At 38.8% G+C, this 23930-nt stretch overlaps 1 protein-coding gene across 1 annotated transcript in view; it reads right to left on the bottom strand.

Moving 5' to 3' along the window:
• KIF1B (kinesin family member 1B) overlaps nt 1–23930 on the bottom strand; it is a gene marked incomplete in the record, with an annotated part of 2363676 nt that overhangs the window by 1610697 nt on the left and 729049 nt on the right. Inside the window, 1 exon segment of the mRNA XM_044063146.1 lies at nt 13645–13720. Within this exon segment, the coding sequence (XP_043919081.1) occupies nt 13645–13720 (76 nt within the window).

Genomic DNA, 23930 nt, shown 5'->3' with positions numbered 1-23930 from the left:
GTACTATTACAACAAACCTTACAAAAGGAGAATAAGCAGTATCTCAGCACCTGGTAAACCATGCATACAAGTACTATTACAACAAACCTTACAAAAGGAGAATAAGCAGTATCCCAGCACCTGGTAAACCATGCACACAAGTACTATTACAACAAACCTTACAAAAGGAGAAGCAGTACCCAGCACCTGGTAAACCCTGCATACAAGTACTATTACAACAAACCTTACAAAAGGAGAATAAGCAGTATCCCAGCACCTGGTAAACCATGCACACAAGTACTATTACGACAAGCCTTATATGAGGAGAATAAGCAGTATCCCAGCACCTGGTAAACCATGCACACAAGTACTATTACAACACACCTTACAAAAGGAGAATAAGCAATATCCCAGCACCTGGTAAACCATGCATACAAGTACTATTACAACAAACCTTACAAAAGGAGAATAAGCAGTATCCCAGCACCTGGTAAACCATGCATACAAACACTATTACAACAACCCTTACAAAAGGAGAATAAGCAGTATCCCAGCACCTGGTAAACCATGCATACAAGTACTATTACAACAAACCTTACAAAAGGAGAATAAGCAGTATCCCAGCACCTGGTAAACCATGCATACAAGTACTATTACAACAAACCTTACAAAAGGAGAATAAGCAGTATCCCAGCACCTGGTAAACCATGCATACAAGTACTATTACAACAAACCTTACAAAAGGAGAATAAGCAGTATCCCAGCACCTGGTAAACCATGCATACAAACACTATTACAACAACCCTTACAAAAGGAGAATAAGCAGTATCTCAGCACCTGGTAAACCATACACACAAGTACTATTACAACAAACCTTAAAAAAGGAGAATAAGCAGCACCTGGAAACCATGCATACAAGTACTATTACAACAAACCTTAAAAAAGGAGAATAAGCAGCACCTGGAAACCATGCATACAAGTACTATTACAACAAACCTTACAAAAAGAGAATGAGCAGTATCCCAGCACCTGGTAAACCATGCATACAAGTACTATTACAACAAACCTTACAAAAGGAGAATAAGCAGTATCCCAGCACCTGGTAAACCATGCACACAAGTACTATTACAACAAACCTTACAAAAGGAGAAGAAGCAGTATCCAGCACCTGGTAAACCATGCATACAAGTACTATTACAACAAACCTTACAAAAGGAGAATAAGCAGTATCCCAGCACCTGGTAAACCATGCACACAAGTACTATTACGACAAACCTTATATGAGGAGAATAAGCAGTATCCCAGCACCTGGTAAACCATGCACACAAGTACTATTACAACACACCTTACAAAAGGAGAATAAGCAATATCCCAGCACCTGGTAAACCATGCATACAAGTACTATTACAACAAACCTTACAAAAGGAGAATAAGCAGTATCCCAGCACCTGGTAAACCATGCATACAAGTACTATTACAACAACCCTTACAAAAGGAGAATAAGCAGTATCCCAGCACCTGGTAAACCATGCATACAAGTACTATTACAACAAACCTTACAAAAGGAGAAAAAGCAGTATCCCAGCACCTGATAGCAAGACATTAATTAAACTGCATACTCACACCATTGGGGAAGATGATACAGGCTAATAAATGAAACAATCAAACCTGCACACATGACTACTGCCAGTTTCCACTACCTGCACCACTCCTTTCCCTGTTGTCAAGCCCTGCACTTCTGGAACAACTAGTCTCACATACTACAGAGGTCAGGGTTGAGACTTGAAAGTTTTCATGCAATGTTTTAATGAAAAAGAAATTGCTGTTCATTTTTTGATTCCAGTGTTTCACTGAAAATTACCAACTCAGCAAGATTGTACAACAGTGGTTTCAAGTAATTTTTGCATTTTCCCCAAACCTCTGCAATTCTGAAGATAGAAGATATGCAAACACAACCTCAACTTCTTGCTGCCACCTAATCTACTGAGATCTGGCTACACTGAGCCACCCTTCAATAAACAGTTCATGTAGTGGTGGAGGGCATTAAATACTCCATATCCTGGACAGAAAAACATTTAAAAAACAGCATTTTATAGGGTAAGCCTCCTTGTGTCAATTTGTCAGGGGAATGCCTTCTGATCCCTCTGGATCAAGTAGGCATTCACTGTTAGGAATAGGGATGCCTGGCCAGGCCCACTGTAGCCTACTCGATAATCACTTTCCCATCACTAGCACAAGCTATTTAAAAAATGGCTGGGTTGATGACTCCCCCTTAAGGAAATGATGGGACGGATGGGTCCCCTTCTAGAAATGGGTCACTGTATGGGTCCCCTTCTGGAACTGGATGGATGGATGGTGCCCCTTCAGGAGGTTTTGGGTAAAAAGTACCCAGAGTTTAACAGTGTTGCTTTTCACATCTCACATTTGCAGTGCCTGCAAATGGTCCATAGTGATCAGCGTACTACCCCAGTGAACAAACAAAAATAAAATATATCCACAACAGGACAAGTCCTCAAAAAGGCACAAAGTAAGAAATGTAGCACTTAAGCTCCCTGGAAAAGGAAAACATCACCTTCTGGGCAAAAAAACAGTTAAGATTTTACTTTATCCAATCAGAATCCTTACTACTATTTTAAGGGGTTTTCACTCCTCACTGATTAGAGTCAAAGTGCTGAAAAGTCATAACACATTGCACACTAGTACTGAGTTAATAGCAGAGCAACAAGGAGTATTTCACATTACAAGCAGATGATTCAAAGTATGATTCAAGTTCATGAAGTTAGTATTGTTTCACTCTTTAATGTCAGCCAAAAGTGCTCTTCGCAGCATCCGCAATGTGCCCAGTAATGACTTATTCTGCAATTCGTACGGGGTTACGTGTATTAATAGCATTTCTAAATACGACTGTAGATTCTTTCTTGTAAGACCCGTTGCTCCTACTACTAATGGAACTGTCTGGCTATCTTTCTTCCACGTTGCTTTCATTTCTGCCTGCAAATCTTGATATTTGAATGACTTTGCATCTCTCTGTACACAAGATACTGTAATCACTGAGTGTAGCGAATTCAGTGATAAATGCTACTTTTGACTTCTTTTCATGGACCACTATATCTGGTTTTCTCACATCTATTTTTTGAACTGTTGGTAATGGGTGATCCCATGTGATGTAGACTTTATCATTTTCTATGATGCTTTGTGGCTCATGTTTCCAGTGTTTTTCAGCCACTTCAATACCATAATGATTGCACAATCCCCAGTGCAACAGTCTTGCCACATTATTATGCCTTTCAGTATACAATCCTTCTGCCAATTAGTATGTCACAACCAGTAACAAGGTGTGTGACTGTTTCCAATTCTGTTTTACAAAACCTACACTTGTCTGTTTCTCCCACATGTTTAATGGACTTTATAAACCAATGTGTACATAGCCCATTGTCTTGGGCCACCAATATCAACCGTTTATCTTTTGGCTTGAATTTGCCTCTCCTTAAACATTCCTGCGTTCGATCCTGATCAACACAAGGTTATTCCAGTAGTTTTCTATACTTGGAACTATACTTATGCATTTTCCACATTTCTTGCCTTCTCATCTGATCCTTCATCTTATATTCTTTCTTTTGTTTTCTGGCACATTCAGTTTCTCCCTGATTTTTATCTACTTCTGGTTTGATTTCCATTCCTGCTTGACGCCAATATACTTCTGCTAGACTAAGTAGAGAAGTCACCTTAGATTTATTCTCCTCAGGTTTCAAAACTTTCATTATGTTTGGGTCTTGTAAGGTCAGCAGATATGTTTGCAGTCCCATGACTGCAGATCTATATATGTAATCAGTTTCAAGGAGGCCCACACCTCCTTCAGACCGGGGAATATATAATTTTGGTATACAAGGATTTTTATAAATCATTTGGTGAGCATGAAGCTTCCTTCTCATTTTCCTGTCTAATCTTTCCAACATGTTTTGGGGCCAGTCAATCACTCCAAAACTGCAAGTTAGGACAGGAAGAGTAAATTGGTTTATAAATTAAATTTTATTCCTAGATGTCAACGCTGTTTTCAGGATTAATTTAAGTCTTCTAAAATATTCCTTACTAAGTTTTATTCACATTTGCTCATGTTTTACTATTGATCCGTCATCAATTCTCAAATATTTACACACTCCTTCTTGGGCAAGTTCTTTTATATTACATTCTTGTCCCAAACTGATGTTTTCTTGGTACTGCAGTTTTCCTGCTTTAAAGGTTGCTTTTGCACATTTATTAAGACCAAATGACATTTTATCATCTGAAAAAGCTTTTACAACTTGCAGTTATGCTTTCAGTTCCTTGTCTGATGAACTATACAGTTTTAAATCATCAACAAAGATAAGACGTGAGGTCTTTACACTTTGTTGTTTTCTAGGAACCAAATTATAGCCATGGCCTAATCTGTTATGTAGACAGCTTAAAGGGTTAAGGGCATATCCCCCTTTGAATTTTTATCCCTGGAATAATAATTTGTCCCTCATCATGGCTCAACTGCAAAGTGGTTTGCCACTGTTTCATAGTAACTGTAATGTAGTTGATCAGTGTAGGGTGTATCTTACACATTTTTAAGCACTCTTATCCATGAATGTGGGAAAATGTTTTTTTGTGGTCAATCCATGCCATCAATTCTTCCCCTTTTTACACTTCTCCATTATGACTTTATTTAGCAACAGATGATCCTTTGTTCCATATGAATGTCTTTTATTACCCTTTTGTTCTACTGCCACAATTTAATTTTCTTCTAAATGACTATAAACTCTTGTCGGTATCAATTCTGGTATACAGTTTATACATTGTCGGAAGGTAAGTTATTGGTGTATAATTTTTAAGATAATTTGCATGTTCACTCAAGTAGGAGCATTGTTTTTCCTGGTGTCTGTTCGGGGTGCGCATATAACTAGTTCTTACTCAAGGCTAAATCTTCATACAAAGATGTTAATACTTTCAGCCAGAAGTCAGATACTGCATCAATGGCTTTTCTTAACTTTATCTCAATCTCTCTGGCCGTTACCTCATCCCATTTCATATCCTGTACTTTTGAACTTATTATTCTTTCTTTTACTTCTTCTATCCAGTTAGCATCTTTGTTATGTTTCACAGGGTCTTCATAGATATTTCTCCAAAATGTATATATTTCTTCTTTTTTTGGGTGGTGGTCTTTTGCCTTGTTTCCCAAGTGTCTATAGAATTTTTTGGGGTCATCAATAAATTGTCTATTTTGTACTTTTCCTTTATATTTATCTGCGTATCTTCTAAGTTTTTCTACCTGTGCTGAGATTTTTAATTTATTATTTGCAATAGTGCAAGATAGATTCTGATCCATTATAATACTGCGCATTGCTTTTATCACGTCTACCTTTCTAATTATTTTTGTTGATCTGTTCCCTCTTCTATACTTTTCTAACAGTGACACTTCTTCTCTTAATTGCTTTATAGTTTTGTCTATTCAATACTTCCATGATGGTATTTGATTTCTCCCCTTCCTTTCCCTTACTATCCTGTGTTCTTGTGGCAGAATTGTATCTGTTATTAATTTAGCTGTACAGTAATGCAGCCTGTTTCATTCTGTTATATCGCATGGATCTCTATGAACAGTCCAATTACTGTCTTATTTGTTTTATCAAACTTCTGACTTTTGGCGTTTTATTGACCTTCTGCAGTTCCTTCCCTCGCCGTCCAGCTTCAAATTAATGTTTACACTGGTTTCCTGTGGAAGGTTACAAAATATCTTCATATGGCAAATGCATAGTTGCTTGCCTTTCCACTGATTTCTCCTTAATTTGGATGTCATTTGTTCTATCCTGCTGTGGTGCTTTCTGAGTTAGATTTTCTACACTGAATTCTTCACTTCACAGGTACTCCATAAAAAGAAGTTATGTGCTCACCATAACGTTCCAGGTTTGTAGTCCATCTCGCCCTTCATTCCGACTCGGCCTATTACAAAGCTCAAAGTCTCTTACTTGGCTCGTAGCTAGGTAGGTATCCCATAGTGCACTAGTACAATCCCCAGATCTTGTTTGCTGATAAAATTATAGATAGACAGAACTAAGGTTATCCAGAAAGAACAACAATAATGAAAGGTTTCCACCCTACCAAGGTAAGACTATCCTGTCTCCACATCCTTCCAGGACAAGGGTAGGCGGGTGGGTTCGTAAGAATGATGGGCGAGATGGACTACAAACATGGAGTGTTATGGTGAGTACATAACTTCTTTATGTTATGTAGTCCTATCTCACCTTCATTCTTACGTATGGGACAGCGTCCCTAGCACCTTATTCTGGGTGGCTCATGGGAAAATACTCCTGATTATCATGGAACCAAAGGAGGCTCTACCCCTTGAGATCAGGTCCAATTTGTAATGAGTGATAAAGGTATGAGGGGTAGCCCAAGTTGCTGCTGCACAAATACTGTCAATTGGAGCTCTGGCTTGGAAGGCAGCAGATGTAGACTGGGATCGTGTAGAATGAGCCTTAATCTTGAACTGTAGAGTTTTTCCTTTAGAGGAGTAAATGAAGGAAATACAGCTCTAAATCCAATTTGATAAGAGTCACTTTGGAGACTGCCAGACCTACTCTAGAATCAGAAAAGGATACAAACAATTGGTCTGACTGAGTTCCTTAGTCTTGTGCAGGTAGAACCGTAACTGCCTGTGAACATCCAATTGATGAAATTTGTATTCTGCTGTGTTAGAATGATTAGGGAAAAAGGCAGGTAATTCTATAGTTTGGTTCAAATTAGTGTGAGAGCTAACTTTGGGATGAAGGAAGGATTTGTACGAAGAGAAACTCTTGTCTTTGTGGAAAATCAAATAAGGAGGCTTTATAGACAGTGCTTGTAACTCTAATACTCGTCTAGCTGATGTGATGGCTACTAGAAACAAAGTCTTCCAAGACAGAAATTTCAATAGGCACGAATGAGCAGGTTCAAAGGGTGGTGAAGTTAGCTTGGACAGAACAAAGTTTAGGTCCCAGGAAGCTACCAGTTCCTGAAAGGGGGTTCTCAGCAAAGTAGCACCTTTAAGGAAGGTTTTACACAATCTGTGGGACATCAGGTTAGACTCATATTGACCCAAATGAAAATTAGATATCGCTGCCAGTTGGACCCTAATTGTGGCAGCAGCAGACCCCTGATGGAAAAGTTCAGACAAAAATTCTAAAACCATAGGGATGGATGCAGTGTAAGGATCTACAGTCCTTTCTTCAGCCCAGATGGAAAACCTTCTCCATTTGTTAGTGTACAACTTCCTAGTAGAAGGTTTATGCAAAGACGTGAGGATGTGGGTCACAGCAGGAGAAAAATCATGAAGCCTGACTATGGATGGAATTGGAGCAGCCACGCTGTCAAGTTGAGGGTGTGGAGGCAGGGGTAAAGGGAGCCTGACATGTGTCAAGAAGTCTGGCACTGGGTCCAGAAATCCATGGATCGTCTAAAAGATGAGGCCCGAGAAATGGGAACCAAATCTGGTGAGGCCAGTACAGAGAGATGAGAATCATTTTACTTCCCAATAGCTTCGCTTTCTGAATCACTTTGGATATGAGAGGAAAAAGAAGGAAAGCATAAAGGAGTCCCAGGGGCCATTCGTGAATAAGTGCATCTCTCGCTGGTTCCCTCGGAGGGGGGATAAGGGAAAAGTAGCTGCTGCATTTGGAGTTGATCGGACTGGCAAAGAGATCACAGCAAGGCTGTCTCCATTTGTGGAAGATCTGTTCTGCTACTTCTGACTCGGAGACCACTCATGAGGCATACTGAGCTTGTCGGCTATCACACTGGTTGCCCCTGGGATGTGCACTGCCACCAGAAAGCGTTGAGAAGAAATTGCCCACTCCCAAACACGAAGTGCCTCTCAACAAAGGGGGTACGATCTGGTTCCTCCTTGTTTGTTGAGATACCATACCACTGACATGTTGTCTGACTGGACTGCTATTCGTCCCTAGAGGAAGAGAGTCATGAAGTGCTTGCAATGCTAGAAGTACTGCTCTCATCTCTAGGACATTGATATGCAGGTGAGCCTCATGATCTTGCCATGTGCCTCGGACAGTTCTGCCTAGATAGTGCCCCTCCCGCCCTATCTGTGAGGCATCTGTGGTCACAGTAGCAATGGGTTGGCGAGGAAGGAATGGAGTGCCTGTTAGTTGGTCGGGTTGAATCCACCAATGAAGGTCCTTTTTGCAAGACTCTGTTATGATGATGTGGTGAGATAGAGGCAGCTGTTGAAAGGACAACTGGGACGATAGAAGCCATTGAAGAATTTGCATATGTAATCTGGCGAGAGGGACTAACGTTATGGTGGAGGCCATGGTCCCTAAGAGTTTCAAGCACTGTCTTTGCCTTGACTTTCTGTAGGGGAAGTAGATGGAGAATTTGTTATCTGAGGTTCTGCACTCTTTCTGCAGGAAGGCGAGCTAACATGGCGACTGTGTCTATTTCTGTGCCTATAAAAGTCACAAATTGAGAGGGCGATAAGGCAGACTTTTCCCAATTTATTGTGATCCCCAACTGGGAACAAAGCTGGATAGTGGAATTTCTGGTTTGTAGGAGTAGATGCCTGGTGGTGGCGGTAGGAGCCCACTTATATGTTCCTTAGTATTTTGACTCCTGTCACTCAGCTTTTCTCTCATTTTTCTCGTATTGCAGAATAAGGAAGTAGGTAAAGGCAGCTTGTCTTCAGATTCTGTCTTGTCTATTGTGAGTTACACTGAGCTTAATTGGTCTCAGTGTTCTTTGCTAGCTGAACCCAGTCTCTCCAGATGGGGATGGCCTTATTGGTTCTCAGGCTGTGAATACCCCTTTAGCAGGGAGAGGAAGAGGCTGCGGCACTTTGGCTTGCTGCTCACTTTGCACATGAAGAAACACTTGGAATCCTAGAAGTCTCAGGTGAGCTATCACTACTGCCATACATTTGGTGAACACCCTAGGGGCTGTGGTGAGACCAAAGGGCACAGCACGAAATTGGTAGTGAAAATCTAACCAGCCAACCTAACCCAGCCAGAAGCATAAGTGACTCCTCGACACTCTGACCATTTTTATATGGTAGTATACATCTTGGAGGTCTATGGAGCACATCCAATTGTCTTTCCCTAACAGAGGGAGTATAGACTGCAGTGTCACTGTCTGGAACTTGGCTTTCTTTATGGATTTCTTTAGTTTGCTGAGGTCCAAGATGGGCCTCCAGTCCCCTGTACGTTTTGGCACTAAAAACAATCTGAAGTTACAAATCCTATCTGGTCTGCGGAGACGGTTTGGATGGCTCTGTGAGCAACTTTTGCACTTCTACAGTTGCTTGATCCCTGTGATTGGGTGGAACATCTGGGATCTTCTTGGGAGTGTGAGGTGGAAGAGAAAAGGATATGGAGCAACCTCAGGTGATTATTCTTTGTATCCATTTGTCTTGGGTGATGTTTAGCCAGGCTTCTGGATACAAAGCTATGCGACCTCCGTCTGGCTCCAGAGAAGCTCAGCTGGGCCCCACATCAGGAGCGCTGACAGGGACGGCCTCAAAATGAATCACGGCCTCCCTGGTTCTGCGGACCCCCCTCCCACCTCTAGGGCGACATCTATCATTAGCTCCTCCTCCTCTGCCTCTGAAAGAGGAGTCACCCTGTGCACCCGGGAAAAAATCTCTGGGACTTCTTTGAACAACATCTTACCACCTCTCTGACCCTTAGGAAATGGTCTAGAGGGGATGGTAAAATGTGCTCCCATGGCAGAGAGAGTTTTCCCTTCTTGTTCGCACCTGGTGAGTGTATCATTTACCTTAGGTCCAAACAATGAAGAACCGTCAAAGGGATCATTGGTAAAGGTAGACTTGAACGGTTCCGCAAAATTACATAAGTGCATCCCGAAGTGTCTCCTAAGGGAAACTCCTGAACCCACTGCCCTGCTCGCTCAGTAGGGCTGCATAAGAGATCAGCCTCATGGAGGAGTTCACGATGAAATTTAAGGTGGACAACTGAGCAGACACCTTCTCAAGGACTCCTTCAGTAGATGTACCTTGAAGAGTATCTCCTAACTCCTTAAGGAGATCTCTTTGAAGCCTCGTAAAATGTGTTAGATAGTTCAGAGATCTGAGTGTGAAAGCTGCTGAAGAAAAGATACACTTCCCGTATCTATCCATCATTTGAGACTCATTCGACGGATGGACAGAAGTCTCCGCTAGCTCCCTCTTAGTGACGGCCGCCACCACCATGGCATCTACAGGCAGCTCTTGGACAAAAATTCTTTCTTTAGGGGCAGACAAAAATCTACTGGGTCTTCTGGGAACTGGCTCCACAGCATCAGGAGTCTCCCACACCTCCCAACTAACCAGGTTTAAAAGTTCATCAAAAGGTGGAGAAACCCAGCTTGCTGAAGGTTGAGACCCAAAAGCCTTCAGATACATTGACTCCTCATCAGAAGGGGTGACAATGGGCCAGCTGCCTCTCTGCTTAAGGATCTCCAAGATGTCTACAAAGGAGGCATCATCATAGGACGACTTGGGGGACCCTTCTGACTCCTCGAGGTCAGTGTCTGAAGTGACAGACTTAGCCGGGGAGCTACATGCTTCCTCTTGCATGTCCTCTTCCGAGGGGGCTCCTCAGAAGGGTACTCTGGGGAGGTCTCGGAAGATTGGGGGCCACCCAATGGAGGCTCCTGAGGCTGCGAGTCTCTGCAGTCAAGAGAGAGAGAGTAGGTGCTGAGACCAAGGTCGGTGCTTTAGGGGGAAGAAAGTTGGTACCCTTGCGTGGAGCTGATGAGCAAGACAGCACAGTCCTCAATCTCGAAAGCAGATCTCTCCGGCTCCGAAGACAGCCCCGGTTCCAAGGAGACGGAAGTAGTCATCAGCTTCAGAGCGACCAGCTCCGAGATGGATGTAGGGTCCGAGCTCACTATAGCCAACCCACCAAGAGGGAGACTTGGAACTAAGGAGGTTCAGGTTCAAGTGCCCCTATTGGGTCCGACCGGTGAGCTTTGGCTCCTAGGCACCACAGACAGTGCCGAAGGTGTCAGAGTGGAACTCGGCTCCGAGACAGCCACAAGGGGGGTTGGAACAGAGGGCGCCACAACAAGTGGTACTGAAAACTCCGGCTTCAAAGGCCCAACTCTGCTCGGAGGAACCACAATAGGGAGGATGGACTCAGGAGGCTTGGGAACCTAATGGGTTGGAACCAACAATAATTTAGGCAAAACAAACGACTTCAGGAGTCTAAGCACTACTCTCCACATCTTCCTCTGACAGGCTCTTGGAGGATCTGGATGACAGGGTAGGCGATCTAGATCTCTGAAGAATTGGAGATGTTAAGGTTGGGGAGACTGGCAAAGGATCTCTGGACCGGCTCCGATGTACTTTTTCAGTAGTCGGCTCCGAAAGGCTTGGGGCTGACACTGATGTGCCAATATCAACAACCTCGACTGGCTCCGAGGACAGTGGAGCTGAGGAGGCAGAAGTCTGATCAAGTTTAGAATGTTTCTGAGGAGGTTCCGATACACTAGTTGGCGCCAGAGAATGCCTCTTGGCCGACTTAACCTTCTCTTTCTTAGAAGAATGGGATTTGGATGAAGAAGATGAACTCACCAAGTCTTCGAAGGAAGGTTTGAGGAGACCATTAAATATTAACTTGTTCTTCTGCTCCTGGAGAACTCTGGAGCTAAAGGAATGGCAGTACAGGCACGTTTCCCACAAATGAATGCCTCCGAGACAATATACACAATTATTATGGCCATCTGTCATTGACATCTTCTGGGAGCACTTTATGCATTTTTTGAAACCAGAAGGTTTGTGGTCTTTGGACTCTTTAGACATGTTGGAAAGCTATGTAATAAGCAATACACAACAGACACATGAGGACTAGGTCCTCTAACTTAAACGGGCCTAGCCCTGAGGAATATGAAAATAGTAGAGGACTAGGTCCTCTAACTTAAACGGACCTAGCTAGATATGCTGATTCGTAGAAAAGGTCAGAAACTAATAGCAGTCGAACAGACGAGGAAACACTGCACACAAGCTTAACTTTTCTAATAATTAGAAAAAAAACAAAGGCCCTAAATGCGGACCCGCAGAAGGACTCTGTAACAAGACTAGCAAAAACATTGCACACAACATATATGAAAATATATATATACAATCAGGCTAGAAAACAAGGTCCTAAATAAGCACGGATCTAAGATATATCAATATTGACAAGAACTAGCACACAGGATACCAGTAGAGAACAACAAGGGCCAACGGCCACAAAGTAACTGATATGACAAGCAAAAAACACTTCTAAACTATTCTAAACACTTCCAACGCTATTAAGCACTATCTAGTAATTAAACAATTCTCTATAGAAACAGTAAAGTGATAATAAGATGAAAATGTTTAAACTTAGCCACAGCCAAGCAAGAAGCACTTCTGAACTCGTAGACACGGCAAACGAGATCTGGGGATTGTACTAGTGCACTATGGGATACCTACCTAGCCATGAGCCAACTAAGAGACTTTGAGCTTTGTAACAGGCCTAGTCAGAGCCAAGGATCGGCTCCAAACCCATAAGTACGAATGAAGGTGAGATAAGACTACAGAACATTCTCAGTTTCTATTTCTTTAACTTCTCCATTACTAATTTTCTTTTCTACTTTTCCTCTTTAACTTCTTATTTTTTGTACTGTAATGTTTTCCATGTACTTACCTATAAGGAGCAGTGCATGGAACAAAATGCCTCTACTAAATCCTTACCATAAATGTTTGTAAAAAGTTTTACTGGAGAAAGTATCCAAGCATCATAGTTAAAAGAGAACATCAAGAAACATGCTGAATGCTAGGGAACATAAACTGAGTACACCGCACTAACCCAGGTTACAGAACAAAACAGGTAACACTTGCAAGTAGTATCATGATGGAACCATCCTTACAACAGTCAAATCCTTCTGGCTTCCCATCTTTGGAAGCAGACTATACAATTTTAAATTTAAATCTTTTGCACTTGCCTGCCTTAACCTGGGTCGTAAGTTGCAGTGGATTGTAGGCTTCTCTTAGATGGCAGTTACTCTACAAAGTGTGGTCACTGTTTAATCAGTAAAAGCAGATTGCATAAATGCCTATGTTCCCTTCATTGTAAATCACATGACAAGTCACTTTCTTCCTCCCTCAGCAGTACATGGTACATAAAAAGGGTACAACTGACTTATGTAGGCACTAAACTCAGAATACAACATACTGCTACAAATAATCCTCTTTACGCAAAGGAAAGGAGCATTCTTGATTTTAACACTAAATAAGCACAAACATCTACATCTAATGTGAGCTTGGGAACTACCACAGCGACTCACGAATCTAATGTCCAAAAACAGACCTTGGTAGCTGGAAATGAACCAACAGAGTCATCCAACAAAGATGTTGGCCTTTGAGGGTTAATCTATATGGGGAACAACAACAACAAAAGAAAGAGTGAAAAAGGAAGAAAATGTTGGTATTACTGTTGAGGATTTAAAAAAAATGAAATAAATAAGGGCATACTTAAAGTGCATCACATTCTCTTCAGTATACAACATCATCACACTCTCCCACAGAATTATGTTCTTAAAGACAACTACAAACTAAACTAAGGTACATCACTGGCTATGATATTTTCAGCAGGCATGGTGGTGGTCGCAAGGTACTCCTCCACTATCATCACTGCTTACCTTCTTTGGAGAAAACACTCCAAGTGTGCCTCCGTCTTCTCTGATGGCTACTCCCATTTCAGCAAGCAATGCTTCCCTAGAAAGAAAAACAACACAAATGCACACTTTAGTAGTCAAGGAAGAATAGTTTATTAATGTCTTACTGCAGGAATACAATTTCAAGGGAACTTCAGGGGTTGGGGTTTGATATAATGGATAAGGTGTTGACCTCATAGATACAAAGTACAGAGTTTGATTCTCACCTTTACAAGGAAAACTGGCTAGGCTTAAAATATCCCATAAGAGCAGCTAGCCTAGTACTTACCTAAGAAGTCCTATTCAGTTTCATATGTTTATAAACTAACCATAGTACAAACAGTCAAAAACAAATAAGGCATTTCCCAATACCTGTACAATTAATAAGAATAATCATAATAACACACAAATAGGTTATCATAAATACTTTAGACAAAGATAAAAGCACTATCGCTATCTAAATATGTAAGGAAAATGATAATTTCAATGGCCTCTTAATGCCACACAAAGAAAAGAATTCCCACAGCCACTGAAGTAGTAGATTCCAAAGTTACAGCATCTGATATGTGAAGAACCACATACCACAGGTTTCAACCAGCAGCCCCCAACTGGCTAAGAAGAAGGTCTGAACTGGCTGGTAATGGACAAGCAACTGTTCTACGTATGAGAAGCACAGATGGGCAAGACAGACTAACATTATAACCTTTCAAGCTAAATGAGAACATGCAGGCAGCCAGTACAGCCTGGAAAGGACTGATGCAATTTGGTAAAATTGTGGAGTATATTCAGAAGGTGGGCAGTACAGTTCTGTACTAACTGAGACCAATTAAGCTCAGTGTAACTCACAATACACAAGACAGAATCTGAAGACAAGCTGCCTTCACCTATTGCCTTACTCTGCAATACGAGAAAAATGAGAGAAAAGCTGAGAAATACTAAGGCACATATAAGTGGGCAACTGTTCTACAGCCACAGCTTCCTGTGAGAGGGCCTTGATGGTGGCATGGCTGCCATGACATTTCTTCTCCCAGACAAGAAAACGTTTTCACCTTTTTTATCTCATTGTATACACCTCTGCTGATTGATGCCTGGCTCCAAACTGCAAACAGTATCTTTCAAATGCCTTGAATTTCAAAAGCTAGCTGCTATGCAATAAAATTAAAAATAATCCTACATCTGCATACCATACATTTTGCAAACCTGGCCAACTTTACTAACATACAGGGATACAGCCTTGACTACAACTCAGGCAACTTGAGTTCAGTGAGTAGTTGGTTGCCACAGAGTGAATGATGAGGCTGTGCCTCTCTCTGGGAAGTGGGACAACAAACTGGAGGCATACCACTGCCCTTTTTCAAGTGGAGGCAAGCAATAAGGCGAGATTGGTGAAGCCAAGATGTGTGGGCAGAGTTCGGGTTATGTCACATTGGAGGCAGGACATTACTCACAACAATGCCTCATTCAGTGCACTCCCAATCCATTATGAAACTTATTTCTCTCTCTCTTTTGGCCCCACTGTCTGCATATCATCTATTACTTTCTTGACCAACTTACCTACTTCTTCCCAAAGACTGGGAGTGAGGGTCATCTGAGAGGGAAGATCATTCATTCAGGCAGCTATCAAGGATGTTGTGACATTCGTACTTTCCGGTTTATGACTCTACTGTGCAGGTCCCATACCCCATCATGGTTCTGTACCCCATCATGGTTCTGTGTACAATGGGCATGTTGTTGATGTTATGTCGCTCACTCCCACAAGTGATACAACTCCTTAAGACTATCCTATGCCCGTCAGATACACTGCCTTCAAGGATTCGATCACGGGAATGAGCATCCAGATATGCAACCTACCCTTCCTCTGCAGAGAGGGACAAGCTGGCAAAGCTACATCACTCCTGTTTCCCCTGTTTTGGCTTTAACAAGCACCTGAGCAGCTATTCAAACTTGGGTCACCTGTGTCATAGGCTTTGCCCCACTGCCCAATAAAGCTTGAAGGCATCAGTGAAGTTGGAGCACATTTCTTCATGTGCAAAGTCAGCAGCTAGCCACAGTGCCGCACCCCCTTCCTCTCCCTGGTAAAGGGGTATTCACTGCCTGAGAACCAATAAGGCCATCCCCATCTGGAGAGACTGGGCTCAGCTAGCAAAGAACACATCCAGGTTGTGCCTCAGTATGTACTGGCCCAGGTAGGACGGCTTCACAGGAAGTGTTGAGAGTATGAAATCAGTGATGGCTGACCCAGCAAGCAAATCCACAAAGCATATTCTCCCCTAGAACATGTTAAAAAACTGCCACCGGTTACAAAAAAAAGTATGAGCCGATTCAAATTAATTGTAACAGATTGTGTTTTTTTCAGATGCTGCTCCTGCTTTTTATTCCCTGATCCATGATGCATAATGTTTTCAGAGATGCAAGGAGAATGGGACTGAGAAACATTTTTGACAAATAACAGGAGAATGGGACTAAGAAACATTTTTGACATGTAACAGAACTAGTTAAGTGTCGCACAAATTAATGGCAGTTGGCTGCTCTAATAATCCTTCACCTGTGCTAACTTACTTCTACAGCGGATCAATAAATCTCATTTCATATACAACCACCACACTGAGGTTGTGTGAACAATTTCCTGTGATTACGATCATTACTGACATAAAAATATTCCAGGAAAGGCTGCCCTCAAGAATCCTGGAAATCTCATTATAAAACATGGCAGCTTAATCCAAGTCTCAAGAGATTTACTAAACACTGGAAAGAGCTTTTCTGACATTAAAATGCTAACAGAGGTCAATGAGCAACCAAGCAGTCTCAAAATGACACTAAGCCGACTTCTGTAAGATCTGCCTTCAGCATGTCCCCACAAATGAATTACAGTTTCCACATAAATACATGCATACTAACAATACAACAGAAAATCATGCAGTTTAACTGGTCACTGTCAATGTATAACAAAAGGGATACTATAAAAAGTTGTGGAGTGTTATGAAGTAATAATGTGTAAAGTCTACATGTATTATTTATTACTATTTATTTGTCTTTGTTTACCAGGAAAATCTGAGTGGATAATACTCATTTTCAGAGGAGGCTCTTGGAGAAAAGCTCCATTTGCTTACATTACATTATACTAAGTTCCAGTCAAACACACAGCAGTTACATTTACATTTACACACAAACAGTACTTTTATTAGTAAACGTAATAAAAGCACCACAAATTGATGGAATAATTAATGAATTATATAAAATATTTCCAACCTCAGCAATTTCATTATTTCATAGAACATTGAATGAAATACAATCACAAAACATAATTCCACCCTTGTGAAGATATTCTCTTATAATGCCCATCATAAAGGAAAATAAGGATCCTAATCAATGCAACTCTTACAGGCCAATCTCATTACTTAATAATGATTGTAAAATCTTCGTGTCTATATTAGTCAACAGAATAAAAAAAATCCTTGATACATGTCATAAATGAAGATCAAACTGGATTCATTCATAATAGACATACCCATGACAATATTCAGAGAATTCTAACACTTACAGATTTTCTAAACAGAAACAATCAGGAAGCCCTCATAGTTGCATTAGACATAGAAAACCTTTTGATGCACTCAGATGGGACTATCTTTTCAAAGTATTAGAACTTTATGAATTTCCCCATCACTTTATTACACTGATAAAAACATATATAAAGACAATTTTGCTTACGTAAAAATTGGGCCTTTTTACATCGGAAGCCATTGAGATAACTAAAGGCACAAAACAAGGCTGTCCTATGTCTCCTATTTTATTTGCACTAGCTACAGAACTGTTTGCTTCATCAATACATAATAATTCGAAAATAAAAGGTCTTGCCTATATATGGCCAACTTAACTCAAAAATTATTTGCTGATGATGCTCTACTCACTATATCTATTTCAAATGAAATCTTTACAAGAATTAGATGAGCTAGTGGAAAAATTATATCTTACTTCTGGTCTTCGTTTTAACAAAACAAAGTCCAACTACATGTTTCTGAATAAGAAGGTAGAATTTTTATCAAATACAAATCATATAATAGGTAAACAAGTTACCTCTATAAAATATCTTGGAATAATCCTACGTGAAAACACGGAATCAACTTTAAACATAAATTATAATATAGTAAACAACATAAAAATACAGACAGTAAAATGGAATAAAATGTATTTGAAATTTGAGGATAGATTGCAATTAATAAAGATATTAATTCCAAAAATAAATTACATAGCACAAGCTATGGTTTCCAAAAAGAAATAGGATAGCTCACTCGCATCACATCAGGCCATGGGAAATGGGAGGGATCAATTTCCCAGATATAGTGACTTTTATAAAAGCTTCTATTTTTAGAACAATCATAAAATGGATAGACCCTAATTTTTCTTCTACTTGGAATACTCTACATACTACTATTTTTTTAAATGAAAACAAATTATCAAAAAAACCTAAAACTAAATAAACAAAATATGGAAGGGTGGCCTAATGGTTAAGGTGTTTGCCTTACAAACACAAGGTGCAGGGTTTGAGTCTCACAAGGGATAACTGGCTAGGATTAAAATGTCTCGCAAGGGTAGTTAGCTTAGTACGAACCTATGAATCTATGAATCTTTGGCATATTTTAAGTGTTGGCATTCAATACAATATAACAAAACTTACTAATTTAGACCACATAAATAACATTTATAATCTATTTAAAAGGTTCATTCACACGAATACAGATATAAAATTATGGATAGAATTAGTAGTGCCTTTTAGCTCCACAAAAATTTCTTTAACAAGATTTATAACAATACCCTTACTAATTGGGAAATAAAAAACTTTACATTTTAGCAATACTGTATAAAGAATCAAAGAGTACTAGACATTCAACAAATATAATACATATGATATATCAAACACAGATTGGCTGGTGCTCCAAAGCATATTATCACACGTGCAAGACCTATGCAGAATAATTAATAATTCTTCCTTTAAAACTAGTCCTAAACGTATAAATTATATATCTGAAGTTGTATATAATAATTACAATTGGACAAATCAATCAAAATTGTATAAAATTTTAATGAACTATAAAATTAAACCCAATCAAAATTTCTGGAATTTCATTACAAGAGGACATCAAACAAACGTATCAATTGAAAGTAAAACTAATATTTTGTACTCCATTAAATTAACATCTAAACTACAAGTTTCTGCATAGAGCATTTATTGCACCTGACAAATTAGCCACAATTAATTCGTCTGAAGATGTCATTTGTTGGAGATGCTCATTAAGATGCAAGGGCAGACTGGATACATATTTTATATGAATGTATTAACATTAAAAGATTTTGGGAAGAAATTACATTTCTTCGAGCTATTTTCACAGATACCTTTGTATTATCTAAATCTCAAAATTTTCTGAATGCTAATGAGAATATAGAAATGAATAAAAAAGACTTGCATCTTCTTTGGACTATATTAGCAGTAGCAAGAAAATGTATAACAAGAAAATGGAAATCACCACAAGAACCCACTATTGAAGAATTCCTGAAACTATTGGAAGAAACAGCATTAATGGAAGTTAAAGTCAAAGAACTGAGAATTATCCCCAAAACTTGGACCAACAACCCTTGGAAGAAAATTATTTCTCTTATTGAGACATTAAAAATGGACAGACTCTTAATATGTAACCTATATATTTTCACAGATAGTTTTTTTCTTTTCTTATTTATCTTCATTGTTGAGGCCATTTGTAAATAATGTATATATAAAATGTTATAGTCTATCATCTATACAGATGAATATAATTCTAACTATTGTTATATTTGGAAAATAAAAATTTTTGAAAGACAAAAAAAAACCCAGTACTTGTATTTACACATTCTAAGATTTTACACAGGTGGAGGTTACTAAAGAGAAAGCACACATGCAACTTAGTGGATTGTACAGGTAGCAGTTATGTATAAAAATTGTTTTGTCATTCCAGTGAGAGTCTGCATTTATTCTGTTTAAACAGAACATTTGCAGAGTACTGTACAGTTAACACAGAGTCTCAACCCCGAGATGAGCATGTGCAGGACCAGGATTGGTTAAGATGTTGCTTAAGTAGTGATTTAAAACTACTGAGTTTGTTGGAGAGTTTTATTTGTGTGGGGATACTCTTCCAGAGTTTAACAACACACTGGGAGTAGAGCAACTGCTACTGAACAAAATCTGAAAAAGAATGTTAAAGCATAACATTTCTATAGGATTTATCATTGTCATGCAGTTGTTACCCCAGTGTACCTCATGATAGCCATACTGGGGCACAGTTAAACCCTCAAGAAACATGAGTTATAGTCAAATGACCATTGTTAAAATGCTGTGAGTGAGTGAGTCAGTTGTAAATGAAATATATCCCAACATCTGATTAACTCAAGTGTTTTCACAGTACATAAATCTTGCAATGACCTCCATCTTAAACATTTGCCACAATGCAAGCCTGGGAAAGAGGGTAAAGATCAGCACCTGCCATCTAAAACAACTCAAAAGTGGCCACTGGGTGCACCAAGTCTGAAATAATACTACAGCTATTACTTACTTTCTATTATCTTTGACGTCTGTCCCTCATGTGATATTATATTAGGAATGCTGGGAAGCATTAAGGAGACAGGTAAAGCCATTTTTGTCCCCAAAGCTACAGACACACAAGTTTGCTTAGTATCCCAAAGAACAGACCAGTACACTAAAAGATAAATTAAACAAATCCCTACAGTTTTTCTACAGAGACTGGAAAATCCAACTTTAGTCTTACACTGCAGTAAAATGGAAGTCCTACACATCAACACTTTACAACTACAAAAAACAAATTTACTATTATCACATATTTTAGCAATCTCACAGAAGAAAAAGAAGTGCAATTGTAGAGTGTTAAAGAGAAGATAAGGGAGTACCAGGATAATATGCACAAGTTTAGAAGGACTGCTGTTAAGCAACTTTTTGATAACTCCAGAACACAAAAATCTTTTGGCACAACAACTTAGGCAACAGAAAGTAGAAAGGGTTGCTGCCAAATTTGTGCCTATAACAAGAAAAAAAAATAACCAAAGCTGTGATAAGGTACTAGAGATGTTTAGGAAATTTTATGAAAAATTTCTACAAAACAGAGATGTGGGAGAATCACGAACAGCACAAATGGAAATATTTATGGAAGACTTAAATATGCCAAGGTTAGAAGCAGATTAGGCTCAACAATTAACATTAAGAGGGGATGAGATAAAAATAGTGAAGATAGGAGGAGATGAGATAAAAATAGTGAAGATAGGAGGAGATGAGATAAAAATAGTGAAGATAGGAGGAGATGAGATAAAAATAGTGAAGATAGGAGGAGATGAGATAAAAATAGTGAAGATAGGAGGAGATGAGATAAAAATAGTGAAGATAGGAGGAGATGAGATAAAAATAGTGAAGATAGGAGGAGATGAGATAAAAATAGTGAAGATAGGAGGAGATGAGATAAAAATAGTGAAGATAGGAGGAGATGAGATAAAAATAGTGAAGAAAGCAGCCAGTAACCCAAGGATGAAACCACGATCCACAAAATTTCTTTAAAACAAATTTATTGCTCCAAACACAAGTCTTAACACGATTTGTTAAGCGCTTTCATGTATACAAATACACTTCATCAGAACAAAGTAAAATAGCAAAAGCTATTACTTAAATACTAAAAAAAATGACAAAACATCCACCAGATTAAATGTATTTTACCTAATCAGCATTTCTGTTTAAAGCAACAGCGTCTACTTTAACCCAACATGTCAAGCTGTTGTATATACCATTCACAGTGCTTCAACCACCTATTATTCATGCTCATAGAATTTAAATAACTTGTAAAAAAACTGAATAAGTGTTGATAATACAGTTGAAACAATACAACCTTTAAAATAAAAAATATATATATGTTAGCGAATAATTCTGAACATATTGTTAACAATACCAAGCACATCATGAAAGATTCATGGGAATTCTTGGGTATTTTTACAGAGGATCTTTGGAGCTCTGACATGATTTTTGTCACTGTTGACATTAAAGATCTTTTCTCATGTATACCTAAGGAGGAAGGGGTACTCAGATTTGTTAGTAGTTTGAGGAAGCATAGTGGATTCAACTGGGAAAAGATTCAACTTATAACATCTTTTATTGAAATTGTTCTTGAAAACAACTTCATATATTATGAAGGTGAATACTACAAGCAAATCTCTGGTGTTGCAATGGGGGCAGCATATGCCCCCATTTATGCCAATTTGGTACTCCTGGACTGGGAAGAAAAGTTTATTTTCAACACTGACTGGATGAAACATGTTTCTTGTTACGTCTGCTATTTGGACAATTTATTTATTTTGTAGAAAGGAGATATAGTACAACTCCAAAATTTTATTGAGTATATTAACAACACCACATCTTTTTTGGAATTTGTATATCAATTTAACAGAGAGGGTATTAATTATTTGGACGTATTCATTTACAATGATGGCACGTCCTTTCAGTCTTGTATATATAGAAAAGATTCATTTAGCAACGGTTATCTTGATTTTGGTAGTACACATCCATATACACAGAAACGTAGTATACTGAAAGGACAGTGCATACGGGCCGCAAGAATGACATCAGTGGAAAGTAAGATGAAACAAGAGATGGAATTCATTGGGAAAATGTTTGAAGACAAAGGATACCCCATGCACATGATTAAGGATGTGACACAGTATGTGGTCAGGGAATAGGGTAGAAAATATACCCCATTATTGGGGAAAGGGTTAAACACACACATAAATGACACGTCGGTAAAAAACAAAAGTGATGGACGATATTCGAAATCCCTTATTTTGAAATATGGGAAGCATGTAGGTAAGGTTAAAGATATTATAAACACCAATTGGAACATTATTTCTAGTGACGAGGACATCAAGTCCTACATTTCTGAAAGACCTACCTTTGTATATAAAACTGGGTTCAACATCAAAAGAATTATTGAATTGAAATCCGGTAAGCAAAATGAGAGTAAGTGTAACAACAACAAAGGGACTAAGAAATGTGGTTGTTGTACACAATGTGCTTATATTTTTGAGGGGAACTGTTACACACTTAAGAATATTAACAAGAACAAAATCTGGTTTATCAATGGGAATTGCCAGTCTCGACACTTGGTTTATTTAGCGATGTGTTGCTCATGTCCCTGTTTTTATGTCGGAAAAACTGACAGGCAGTTTAAAAACAGGATATATGATCATGTTTATTGTATAAAAAGACAAGATGGGAACAATGCGTTGTCTCGTCATATCATGGGTAGTAACACCTGCAAAAAATTCAAGTTTGCTATTTTGGATATGGCTCAAGGTAATCCAAGAGGGGGCGACATAAAAAGTTGGGTGGGTGAGAAGGAAATTAAATGGCAGTTGAAGCTTAATGCCTCTTGCCATCCAGGTCTAAATGAAGTGATTCCCACCAAGCCACTCATAAAAAATATTTAAAAAATACAAGTTGTTTTGAAACTTATGACAAGTTGATTTTACATACAAAAAAAAAAATTTTTTTTTGTATGATATCTGTCATATGGTTGTTTATTGTATAATGAAATTTAGTATTTTATATATATGTAACATATTTAACAAAGTGTTGTTACTTATGGTCATGAGGGATGGTGTGTGTCTACAAGTTTTTCTTTTTTCTATGACTACTTGTAGTGTTGTGGGTTATTTTAGCTTTATTACAATGTTTTTGACTTTTTAACTTGGATGTATGTGGTGTAGTAGTTATGTAATTTGGGAATTATTCGCTAACATATATATATATTTTTTTTTATTTTAAAGGTTGTATAGTTTTAACTGTATTATCAACACTTATTCAGTTTTTTTTACAAGTTATTTAAATTCTATGAGCATGAATAATAGGTGGTTGAAGCACTGTCAATGGTATATACAACAGCTTGACATGTTGGGTTAAAGTAGACGCTGTTGCTTTAAACAGAAATGCTGATTAGGTAAAATACATTTAATCTGGTGGATGTTTTGGCGTTTTTTTTAGTATTTAAGTAATAGCTTTTGCTATTTTACTTTGTTCTGATGAAGTGTATTTGTATACATGAAAGCGCTTAACAAATCGTGTTAAGACTTGTGTTTGGAGCAATAAATTTGTTTTAAAGAAATTTTGTGGATCGTGGTTTCATCCTTGGGTTACTGGCTGCTTTCTTTTGGATAATTGTTGAGCCCGTGGATACTTTTGATAAAAATAGTGA

Source organism: Protopterus annectens, chromosome 2.part1 (genome assembly GCF_019279795.1).
Source record: "Protopterus annectens isolate FY-2018-M chromosome 2.part1, PAN1.0, whole genome shotgun sequence".
Classification (NCBI taxonomy): Eukaryota; Metazoa; Chordata; order Ceratodontiformes; family Protopteridae; genus Protopterus; species Protopterus annectens.
Note: the sequence above shows the minus strand (reverse complement) of the source record. Positions and strands in the feature narration are given on the sequence as shown.